This window comes from Bombus vosnesenskii, unplaced genomic scaffold, assembly GCF_011952255.1.
Source record: "Bombus vosnesenskii isolate JDL3184/JDL3185 unplaced genomic scaffold, Bvos_JDL3184-5_v1.1 scf7180000013371, whole genome shotgun sequence".
NCBI classification, from domain to species: Eukaryota; Metazoa; Arthropoda; class Insecta; order Hymenoptera; family Apidae; genus Bombus; species Bombus vosnesenskii.
Window position 1 is genome coordinate 78,536 of NW_022883004.1, and position 12,302 is coordinate 90,837.

A 12,302-nucleotide genomic window follows, 5' to 3' on the forward strand; every position below is an offset into this window, starting at 1 on the left:
GTTCCATATGTATCGACTTCGGGCATATTCATATCATCGATGAAATAAATTAACTTTTTCATACCAGGTGGTCCATAATTTCTACCAGTCTTTTTCTCCAAATGCTTTTCCATTATTCGTTGTAACATTTCTTGAATATGCAATTAAACTTTTAATTATGTTCTAAAAAAGAACTACATAGAAAATGTGACGATCAAGAAACACTAATGAATAACATTTTGAAATCGAGAAACAATATGTAGCTTCCTTTTTCTCTTTTATTAACACATTCGGTACGGATGGAATCTATAGTTGCCGACATGGGCGAACCTCGCTTTGGGAAATATAGTCCCAAGTCTTTTCAATCAATTGCCAACCTTTGAGACATTGTAGAGGCAGTTCATATGCCTTGTAAATAGATAAATACAGCCACAAGAGAATTTGCCTACACTAGTGATATCAGTGAGGACAGGATTTGAAATTCGTTAAGGTCCTATTTTTATGTGTGATTTTTGTAAATAATTATGATTATAACTACAATTCTGTAAATAAAATTTTACAGATCATAATAATAATTCTGCAAATAAAACTGCGAATTATAATAATAATTATGTAAATGAACAATGTAAATAAATATTTGTAAATAATAATAATAATAATAACAATTCTGGAAATAAAGAGTTGAAATATTATATGTATAGATTTTATAACCTAAATGTATCCCACAGAAATATTTTTTCCGAAACCATATTTTATATTGAAGGCTTGTCTAAACGACAAATTCCATTCCCATGTTAAAAAATGTGGTAAAAGGAACATTTTCTAATGTTAAATATCTTTTGGAATATCTTTTGAAATATAACGGCATATTGATTGATTGATTAAACATATAGAAAAAGGAAAATTCATTTCTCCAAATTCTCTTCGTCGGAAAAGCTACTACGAATGTGTTAAAAAAGTCTTACAGAATCATTTAAATTAAGATATATAGGATGCCCTATAATTAATGATCCAGTTAGAAGACAGCGGTTCTACAAGAAAAGATAAGTTAAAAATATAGAATATGGTTTTCACGTAAAACTTTTATTGACAAGTAGTAGTGGAATTCACCGTAGACTATCATAGTTTTCAACTGTTCTAACTCCATTTTCCGAACAAGTTTAATGAACTAATCATCGCAATATAATCCAAAATTAAAAAAGTAATACTTAAAATTTAAATTCAACTTAGAAAGCAACGGGTATTCGTTTCTTTTAAATCTTAGTTCAACAATTTTGAAAGGTTCTCTTTTTTAATAGTTGTATCTTCAAATGCCAATCATATTGCTTCACAGTGTCTCTGTGACAGACAATCCGCATCTGCCTCTCGTGGAAAATCAAAGCACAACGAGAGACAAAATTCAAGGCGACAGCCAGTCCGCGGATAATAACCTTGTCTACTTTGACAGACGATTGTCCCCAGTAATGTCTAATGACCGAGGTCAATCTGTATAATGTTATCCAGGAAAAAGCCCCGTAAACTTCACGTCTGCGAGCAAATATTGAAAGAATTTGAAGAACGTGTAAACGGGTAGCACGTAGCTCGGTTTAATCGTCTCTTTACTAACAGGCTTTTTTTGCTTTGATTCTCTTTCTTTATATCAACAGTTTGGAAACGCAACGGTCGACAACGATTCTCACGTTTCTTTTTCTATTTTTAAACCGATTTTTTGTAACAAGATGAAACGCAGACATGAATAGAAATATTAATTTACTGTGGCATTTGTTGACACTTACGAGGCAAATATTTGAAGGCGACGCATTGCGATGGTACATTGCGATGCATTCTATTGACACTTAGGTTTCATGATACATGTACAATGTACATAGATGGGTATCGGCGATTCGTTACCAGATGTAACTTTGTATCGATGCAGGAATCACAATACTGTCAGTTGGTAAGTAAGGCCCAATTGAGATACAAGTTTCAATGTGTAGAAGGCAGCACTGCTGTATAATTTACGGTAGATTCTCATCATTGTATTTTGTTTCTGAATCCTTGGTTAATCTTTAACCAATATATGTTAAAAAGCAGAATCACTCATACGCAAATAATTTTTATAATGGCTCGGTTCTTTTGATCCAGTCTCTTTAATAACGCGGAATTAGAAAATCAGATTCTCTCAATTAACGACCTTTTTACCCATTTCTTCTTAGTCTTTAATTATTTATTTTCTATAATCAACATATTTCCTATTATCGATAATAAAACTTGAGTGTGCTGTAATGTACTGTAGTGAATAGTACTGTATTGAATAGTAATTGATATCACGCTACTGAAAATTGAAAACAATCTGATAAAGTGAAACTTACAAGATCGATTGTTGATACAAAGAGGACAATAGAAAAAGTTGATGTAAAAAAATTTTGTTTCTTCTTTTTCAGGTTATAAGTCATATGATTTACACTAATTTTTTACCTAACCTTTTACCTTTTTACACTAAATTTAACCATTTTATATTATATATTTTCCTACTATTGGCAAGAATGTATCAGATGTGTCGAACTTTCTTTATTGGCTTAATCACACTGTCATTCTCTCCAAATCTTTCACTCTCAAGGTTGAAAACAAATAACATTCGATACAGATTGAAGTCAACCACTACATCCTTTGTCTCTAAGTGAGAAACGTAAAGTGTGAGTGAGATAGAGAAAAAACTCTCTTTGTGTTTAAAATCAATCTTGTAAGTAGCGCACCCTTTTTTTTATTTTCATTTTGCATGCTATTGTTGGGCGATTAGCTCTTTCTCAGTCATAAATAAATAAGCGTCAATGTGTATTAATTTTCTGAAAGATAGTTTAAAGCATGCGAGTGAGTAAATCTCACTTGGCTAAGGGAGCAGTGTAAGCGGCGATTGCAGGATATTCTATATACTACCCACGTGATCGAGCACAAGGAAAATTTGTTTTCCTAGTATTAGTAGAGACTAGTATAGAGATATCGTTATTATTATAGATATCGAAGTCAGTCGTTATAGATAACAATAACTTGTTAAAAATTGTTCTAGTTTATTAGATATCGAGTAAAATATTTTAAAAAAATTGTGATTTTCTGAATTGCAAAAGAAACAGTAAAAGCCACTTTTCCCAACCTTTTTTTATGTAAGCTTAAAATAAAACTTTAAAAAACGCATATTGTACATTTATGTCATATACATGCTGAAAATTTGATGCAGAAACAAGCGAGAGGTATCGGAAGTTAGATTTATTACAGGTATAAGTAGAAGGTCGTGAAAACAGTGCAAACTACGATTTTCACCATTTTAATTGTTTGTTGCTTAAAGTAACGTTAGCCCATTTCGATGAAATTTTTAGCATGTATGTTATTGTTACAAATATACAAAACATACTTTTTAAGTTTAAGTTTTTAAGGTTATGAAAAGCGACTTTTACTATTTTCTTTGCGATTTCGAATCAACTGAAAGCTTTTCAAAACTTTTAACGTGTTATGTAGCAAACTAATCCATCTAACTTTTCGAGAAAAACCAAGTCGTTTGGTTCAATTTTAAAAAAGTTATTGTTATAAAGGTTAGACGAATACGAGTGTGAGTACATTGTTGAAAAACAAAAGGCGCTTTGTCTGCCGGAACATAACCTGTCGCTATACATTAGGTTGTCCCAAAAGCTTCTTTTGTTTTATAAGGAAATAACAGATGCACAATATTTTTGGTTTTACATTATTTTATCAGATTATGTATGATCCATTTCGTTCCAGTGGAACGCATCTTGTGGTATGTAAATACAAATGTTGGGCATCCATTATTTCCTTATAGAACGGAAGAAACTTTTGGGACAACCTAATATATATGTTGTACCTTCGTCATAGAGTACACGGTAATAATAGGGCATGAATCAAATTCTGTACAGGGTGGTTGGTAACTGGTGGTACAAGCGGAAAGGGCGTGATTCTACGCGGAAAAAGAAGTCGAAAATATACAATAAAAATTTTTCGTTTGTGGCTTTGTTTTCGAGAAAATCGACTTTGAATTTTCGCTCGGTACGCGTGCGGTACGTTATAACGGATCTCACTGTAGATCGTTGTCTCGATGGAAAAATTAAAAAAAAATAAAAAAAATGTTTATTCTATATTTCCGACTTCTTTTTTCGCATAGAATCACCCCCATTCCGCTTGTACAACCAGTTACGATAATGAAGCCAAAAGCAAGGAAGCGGACCCCGCCATAAACGCAACAAAAAAAGCCACGTAAAAAAAAATTATAACACAAAAGACGACCAAGGACACCAACAGCAGTGTAATACTGACAGTACAAAAGACTCAATCCTCTGCCATACCTAATAAACAGGAACAAAAGAACATATAGTAGCCGAGAAAGCATACACCAAGAAGAAGCCCTATAAATAGACGATATACAGTTCACTAAAGTGTCGCGTTTCTCGACGAGAAAATCAAGGGAGAACAACATATTGCTGTCAATCTACATAGTACAAGTATCCCCCAATAGCAATATTGGAAACCTATTAAAAATAAATCGACTCAATTACTTTCAAGTATCACGGGAAAAAATAAGAAAAAACGACATTACTCAATGCCACAAATGCCAACGAATAGGTCACACAGCGCAAAGCTGCAACCTAAATTACCGCTGTGTAAAATGCACTGAACCGCATGGCCTAGGCGCGTGCAAAATAAAAAAAGAAGACGTAGTAACCAAAGGCAAAATATTCTGCGTTAACTGGAAAAATTACAGTCACCCCACGTCATACGAGGGGTGCCCAAACTAGTAGAGCTGCGCAAAAAGCTCAACCAAAAGATAAACAATGCGAAAAAACCAAAAGTCGAACGCATCGCCCAAATAAGCCGTGAAATAGTAAAATAGGGAAGAACACAAAAAAATTCCCCTCCCCCACCTATATTTGTTAATGATGTCATCGATATACAAACAATGGTAAAGTCCATTGAGATAGATATCAACAAAGAAGACTACAAACTTAAAATAAGCAACAACCAAGTCAAAATTCTGCCGACCAACCCAGAATCTTACAGGAAACTAACCAAGCTACTAAAAACAGTTAACGCAAACTTTCACACGTATCAACTAAAACAAGAAAGACCTTTTCGAGTGGTACTACGCAACATCCACCACTCAGCAAACTTAGATGAATTAAAATTCGAACTTTTAAAACACGGCCACGAAGTAATCAACGTTAGTAACATAAAGCATAGAATCTCGAAAGACCCGTTATCCTTATTTTTTATTGACATAAAACGAAATACCTGCCCTTAATGTGCAGGTACACACCCCACAGACCAGTGCATTAAACCACCGGAAACGAAGTGCATCCACTGTCAAGGTGGCCATCCTGCTAACTGCAAAGGCTGCTCAGCCTACAAAGCCCTATATATAAGTAAGTATCCTAAACTCTGAGCCAAAGAGACAACCACAGACCGGCTCGGGCAACCGAGGTGAACAGACGTGTGTAAGCAATCGTGCGCTCCAGTGAAGTGATTCAGAGAAGTGTTACGAATAGTGATAGTGAGGGGAAGTCAAGCAATGCAGCAGCAGATACCAACAATCAAGATTGCAACCAAAGGAGAAAAGTATTATATAAACGGGTCGGTAGATTTACCAGGCTTAAAGCAACAGGAACAAAATAATAACAATCAAGACGATATAGTTACAGAAGAAATGGAAGAGCAGTGGAGACAGGAGGAGCGCAGCCACGATAACGAAAGATGTTACTAGGACGAAAACTGGAAGCTAGCAAGGACTAGCAAAAAACGTAAAATAATTCCAGGCACAAGTGCCGCAGGAAATCTAGATACGGAAAAGCAGCGATGGCTGCAAGAATTACCACTAAGAAACCCCTTCAGCTCACTTACGGAAGAAACAGACGACGACCCAGCAACCAAAAACACAACTAAATCAATGAACACTACAAAACCACCACCAATATTTGTCGAGGCCCAGATAATAGACCCGCTTATAGATCGACTAAACGATATAAATAGTTGGGAAGAAAAACTACATAATAAAACAAACAAAACTAGAACAAGTAAAAATACAAACAAACACCCCAGAAAGTTATAGGAAAGTGATAAAAGAATTAAGGGGAAAAAATGCTATATACCACACGTACCAGCTCAAAACGGAAAGGAGCTACAAAGTAGTTATAAGAGGACTGCACCCAAAAACTAACACAAAAAAACTAAGTGACGTATTAGCAAAAATTGGCCACCAAACAAGAACTATAAACAATATGACAAGGTACGATACGAAGCAACCATTACCATTATTCTTAATAGAACTTGAACCCAGAACCAATAACAAGGAAATTTATGAAATCAAAAAAATTCTAAACACAATAGTAACAGTGGAACCACCACGCTACAAAAAAGATATACCACAATGCATGTGGTGCCAACAATACGGTCATACAAAAAATTATTGTAACAGAAGCCCGGCATGTGTTAAATGTGCAAAAAATCACTTAACAATACACTGCCCATACACAGGAAAAATAGAAGAAGTTAGATGTTATAGTAGTAACGGAAACCACCCAGCCAGCTATAAAGGATGTGAAATCAGGAAACAACTACAACGTAAACTGTTTCCACCACTTCACAATAAATCAGTCGATAACTACCAACAACGACAAAGTACCACGGATAACGAAGCAACATTGAAAGCACAAAATGAAATAAAAGCTATAAACAGAAACACAGGTCCCCAAGGAAACCGAAGCTAAGCGCAAGCAACCCAAAACATTAGACAAGCAACGCCTATAAACAATCAGAGTCAAAGCAACAACACCGGAGACGCTACAGAAATCAAAGAAATGCTCAAACAACCCATTAAAAGTACGGAGATATTAGGAAAAATGGAACGTGACCTAAACACAATACTAAGGCAACAAGTACAACAAACAACAGTCATGTTACAACTACTCGCAAACTTGCTAAGTAAAAAATAGAGATGGACATGTTGAAAATAGCAACCTGGAACTCCAATGGCTTGCAACTGCCAGCGCAAGAAATTAAAACATTTTTGTATAAAAATAATATTGATATACTACTTGTCTCAGAAACACATTTCACTCTAAAAGGTTTCATGAAAATACCATACTACACCATATAGGACACCAAACACCCCTCAGGTAAAGCACACGGAGGAACTGCAGTAATAATAAAAAATGATATCAAGCATCACCTACATAGAAAGAAAAACTCTCACCCTTGTAAGATAAGACGATGGAGAAGGATGGCAGTCAAGCGACCTAGAGCAGCTACATCGTCTCTCCACCCCATCGCCAATTCAATAGTCAGGAAGTATTAGGACTGGCTCGAACAAGAGGACGCGGGAAGGGGGTGCAACAGATGTTAATTCATAAAAGGTTTCTAGAGCACTCCTCTCATACGCGTAGGATTTTTAGGAGTTTTAGTCGGTAGGAGTCCGACACTACTCTGCTGTCATGCGATTATTGCAACAGCGGAGTGTCCATGAGGATTTCTCCACGTACAAAAAAAAAAGATGGCAAACAAATGAAGAAGTGGAAAATGCCAGCAACACAACTGATAAACACTGCACCATACTCAGCACAACAGCGCAAGAAGTTACAAACTTAATTAAGGCAACAAAGATAAGTAAAGCCCCAGGATTTGACTTGATCAATGGAAAAATCTTAAAAAACCTTCCCCCAAAGGCAATAAGACTAACAACGATAATATTCCACGCAATTCTAAGAATACAGTACCTTCCTGCACTATGAAAAATATAATAGGACAGATCGTAATGTTACCCAAACCAAACAAAAACCCACATCTAACTGCACCCTACAGGCCAATATCATTACTACCTGCGTTTTCCAAATTACTAGAAAAAATAATATATAACCGCCTAAAACCAACAATAGAAAGAGAAATATTAATACCGGCCCATCAATCTGGATTCAGGAATAAACACTCCACAATAGAACAAATGCACAGACTCGTCAATGAAATCTTACAGGCGCTGGGAACAAAACAATATTGCACGGCACTCTTTATGGACATCGAAAAAGCATTTGACGAAGTTAACCATGAAAAACTTCTTCAAACATTCAAAAAGCAATTTCCAGAACAAATCTACATACTACTCAAATGTTACTCAAACAATAGAACCTTTGTAGTAAAAATAAATGATGCATATTCTGAAATTAAGGATATCAAGGCAGGAGTACCACAAGGAAGCGTCCTAGGACCAATACTATCACACTATATACGGCAGACATACCAACAACTGTGAACAGCCAACCTGCTTGCTAATCACCTATCTAACGTATTTAAATCTCGCTCCACCAAAACTGCCGCGAAAATAACAAATGTCCCCTCCTATTGAACCCTACTTCTGCAGAGATTATAGAATCAATCAGTCGCCTGAATCCCAAGAAAGCAGCGGGGCATGACCAAATATGTAATAAAGCAATCAAGGAACTTCCCACAAAAGGGATTGCACTCATCAAATCAATTTTTAACGCAATTCTTCGCCTCGAACACTATCCTAAGTCCTGGAAAATCTCACCGATTACTCTCATCCCTAAGCTCGGTAAACCAATACTCGAAACTAGCTCCTATCGCCCAATTAGTCTTCTACCTACTTTGTCAAAACTATTCGAGAAGATGATAACGAATCTACTCCTTCCACTCCTAGAGGATTTGAAAACACTGCCAGATCTTCAATTCGGTTTTCGGAAGCAGCATTCGACAAAACTTAATTAAAATAGCCACATCTTAAAGCTAACAACACACCACTTCGCGCAGGCTGCAAAGATAAAAGAAAATAGTTTAATCTTCGGTTGCTTATTTCTAAACGATTCATATTACAAATATGCACTGACAACAGGTTACATCCCCCCCAAGCGTTTTTATACCTAGACGAAAGAAACTACCTCCAAGACCAAAATAGTATCTCAATAATTTACCATATAAAAAGAAAAATAGGAATTAAAACAATACTCTACGAGGAAAACTTAAATGGACAGACTATAGACACTATGTGGAAATACAACATGGCCCTTCCCCAAAAAGACACAGAAGGCAATCACAGAAAAAACATAAAAAAATATTGGTTTAGACCGAAACCATAATAAAAAATAACAAGAGAAAGAACCACAAAACGGCAACGCTCTAATCTCCCTCTGTGCAAAATAGTGTAAATATTGTAAACATTGCAAATATTGTAAATAATTCTACAGGACACCCATCCCTTTCCCTCTCCGCCCGCCCTCTCCCACCCCTCCCAAAAATCTCACAGCCCCACCAAAACTCGTAAGTTGTAAAGAAATTTAAAATGGAGAAATAAACTGTAATCGTGCGTAGAGAAGCGTTGTACTTCTTCTTTCATATGAATATGTCGGGTTATCATTAGGATTTGAATCACGAAATGTTTCTTCATTTGAATTAGCCATTGTTTTACAAAACAGAGAATATATTTACACGAATAAACAAGGTTTTACAAAATATTATGAATAATGAATTTTGTAAATTGATTAATATGATTGATTAACAAATGATAAATTAAATTATTAATTATATTAAAGAATAATAAGTTTTATCGAACAATAAAAGGAACGAATAATATATCTTACGAATTACTAATTTAACGAATAATGAAAATTAACGATTGATAAATTTACAAATATTGAATTTAATTTACGCTATAAACAATGATCCGGGGTTCAAACGAATCCACGGCCAACGGGAATACTTTAAACAATTTTTATAACACAAAAATACGTTTGCTGAATCACTCGGTAAATTACTCGATGTATCACTTTCCAAGGCAATCACACGAATGAAAATCTGATTAAAATCTTTTTCGTTATACGACTGCATTTGTTTGTTATATTCTCGCTGGAAACATCGAGAAGGTTCCAATCGTTGTTGCTAGGCAATATCTGTCAAAAGTTTGTTGTATACTCTTTGGAAACATCGAGAAAGATCCAAACGCCGATACTAGGCAATTTCTGTCTTCATCAAGCAAAACGTTTATCCCGTGACCGTGGCTACGTTCAGCGACCAGTTGTCACCTTGAACCCACTTTCGCTTTTCACAAATGTCAAACAATTACAAATGACAATTATTTAATTACAGTTATGATAAAATCTAGGCTAAAGCATTAAAAGGCTTCCTCAAAATTGCATAGGGAAGGCTCCAGTTTTCATTTCATCTCCGACAAATATTATCTTACATAAACTATATATACTGTGTGTGAAAAATGAATGCCAACACTCTTTGTCAATTTCGAAAATCTTTATTTTAATTGCATATTTAGTCCATAATTTAATTTATAAAATTAGATTTGTAATAGAATTGCCACTCCACCAAGAATCCACTTACTAGCTCTCTCCTTAGTTCTTAAATTGAACGTCCACACATAAGTAGGACCTCGCGATCGTGTTTTATACACAGGACATTCATACATATTCTTTAAATCTTGTTTGTCCTGTGTAATCGCCCTAATATACATTATTGGTAATAATGGAAACAATTCTTTAAATCGAGAGTCCATGATACATCCTGTTTGAACGTCCCATCGTGCACCTTCCATGTACAATCCGTTTATATAAGCGCCTTCTCTTGGTGCTGATCTGTAAAGTTTTAGTGAAAAATCTATTGTTATTACTCCGGAATAAAATTTATACAAATTGTAACTGAATTTTGTTAACGATGAAAACTAGTGAGTTTATTTAAATAAATGTACTTGAAATAAAATATTAAAAATATTTAAAAATACAGTTAAGATATCTCTATTTATTAATACTTTAAAATATTTGTATATACACATGTACACACACACACACACACGCACACGCACACGCACACACGCACACGCACACGCACACGCACACGCGCACGCACGCGCACGCACGCACACGCACGCACGCACACGCACACACACGCACACACACGCACACACACGCACACACACGCACACACGCACACGCACACGCACACGCGCACACACACACGCGCGCGCACACACACACGCACACGCACACGCGCGCGCGCGCGCGCACACACACACACACATAAGAAGATAATCGCAAATTCAGTAGCTATAAACAATATTTGTACATCATTGTACTTATTAGAGCATTTATGTAAATAACAAAAAGTGATATACAATACTATAAATAAATCAACGCTCTAAGCCTGGGTGCATGTGTACGCGCGCGTGCCTCTTCATTCTCCCCGCTCATCCGCAGTGATCTTTGTGTCATTTGATAGTATTATATACTATATAATATAATATAATAATATATATAATAGTACTTTCATACGACTACCAAAAATTGATTCTACGAAAATAAATCGTGGATTTCGCCATAAAAAGGTTCATTAAAAAATAAGGATGTGTATATACAAATACTTTTTTTCACCATTGTACATGTGCGATAAGTATACTATACCCGACATTAACATCATACAGTAAGGACAAACAAAAATAAAGGATATGTTTGAAAGAATGACGGAGTAATGTTTTTAATAATTACGTGATTTCTTCTTTGGTTTTTCGCAGTACTTCGCAATATAAACACATTTTGTCCAATGGCCATTCATTTTTGCGTGCGGTTTGTTGCATAATTGCAGTTAGGAATGATTGAGGATTGAAAAAACCACCTAGCCATACCGACGATGGTAACTACATAATGATTCGTTATGTCATTAGAATAGATTAATTGCTGAGTAGAATAAGATTGCAATAAAGTTGAATAATAATGTTGTAAGAGTTTTTAGATTTTAATGTTAATTGGCAAAAAAGGAAAATTCTGCATTTGGTACACGTAAACAATATGAATGACCCGTTAATATCGTCTGAAAGAAGATTCGTTAATATCTGGTTTGTCATCTTCTCGAATATATAATAGTTCAAGCAAAAGATTGTTTCCCAAGTTCAGCTAAAGGGCACAAAGTACAGGATATTAAAGGCGAGTATGCGAAGAAATAAAGCTGCTTGAAAATGTCAAATTTTATACTTTCCATTTTTTCTTAATGAAAGTTATTGTAATAGATTGGAGCGATGTTCTCAATTAATATGAATTTACACAAACTCAATCCAGCTATTCTGGATTCAGTTCAGGCAGATTCATATTCTATTTACTACGAATTATGTGCAGATTAATAATCTGAAGATGAAAACACTTTGATTCATATTAGTTCGCACCTAAACTTATTTTAGTTGATTAGTTGATTTAAGCACTCTTTTACAGCTTTTTCCTACCGGAAAGTTATTAAAATTTCACTTTTTATGGGTAGCAACAATCGTGTGCGTTGAACGAAGCTTT

At 35.2% G+C, this 12,302-nt stretch overlaps 1 protein-coding gene across 4 annotated transcripts in view; it reads right to left on the bottom strand.

The window, feature by feature from the left end:
• Positions 1 to 10,247: 10,247 nt before the first annotated feature.
• The window catches only part of LOC117237448 (dynein beta chain, ciliary-like), a 51,473-nt gene continuing 49,418 nt past the window's right edge, over positions 10,248 to 12,302 (bottom strand). For 3 of the 4 annotated variants that reach the window (XM_033501422.1, XM_033501421.1, XM_033501423.1), the window contains 2 exons: positions 11,511 to 11,659; positions 10,248 to 10,604 (listed from right to left, as the gene is read on the bottom strand). In XM_033501422.1, coding sequence (XP_033357313.1) covers positions 10,310 to 10,604; positions 11,511 to 11,659 — 444 coding nt within the window. In that variant the 3' untranslated portion in view covers positions 10,248 to 10,309. The remainder of the gene's footprint in view (positions 10,605 to 11,510; positions 11,660 to 12,302) is intronic. The other variant, XM_033501424.1, reaches the window with a different exon arrangement.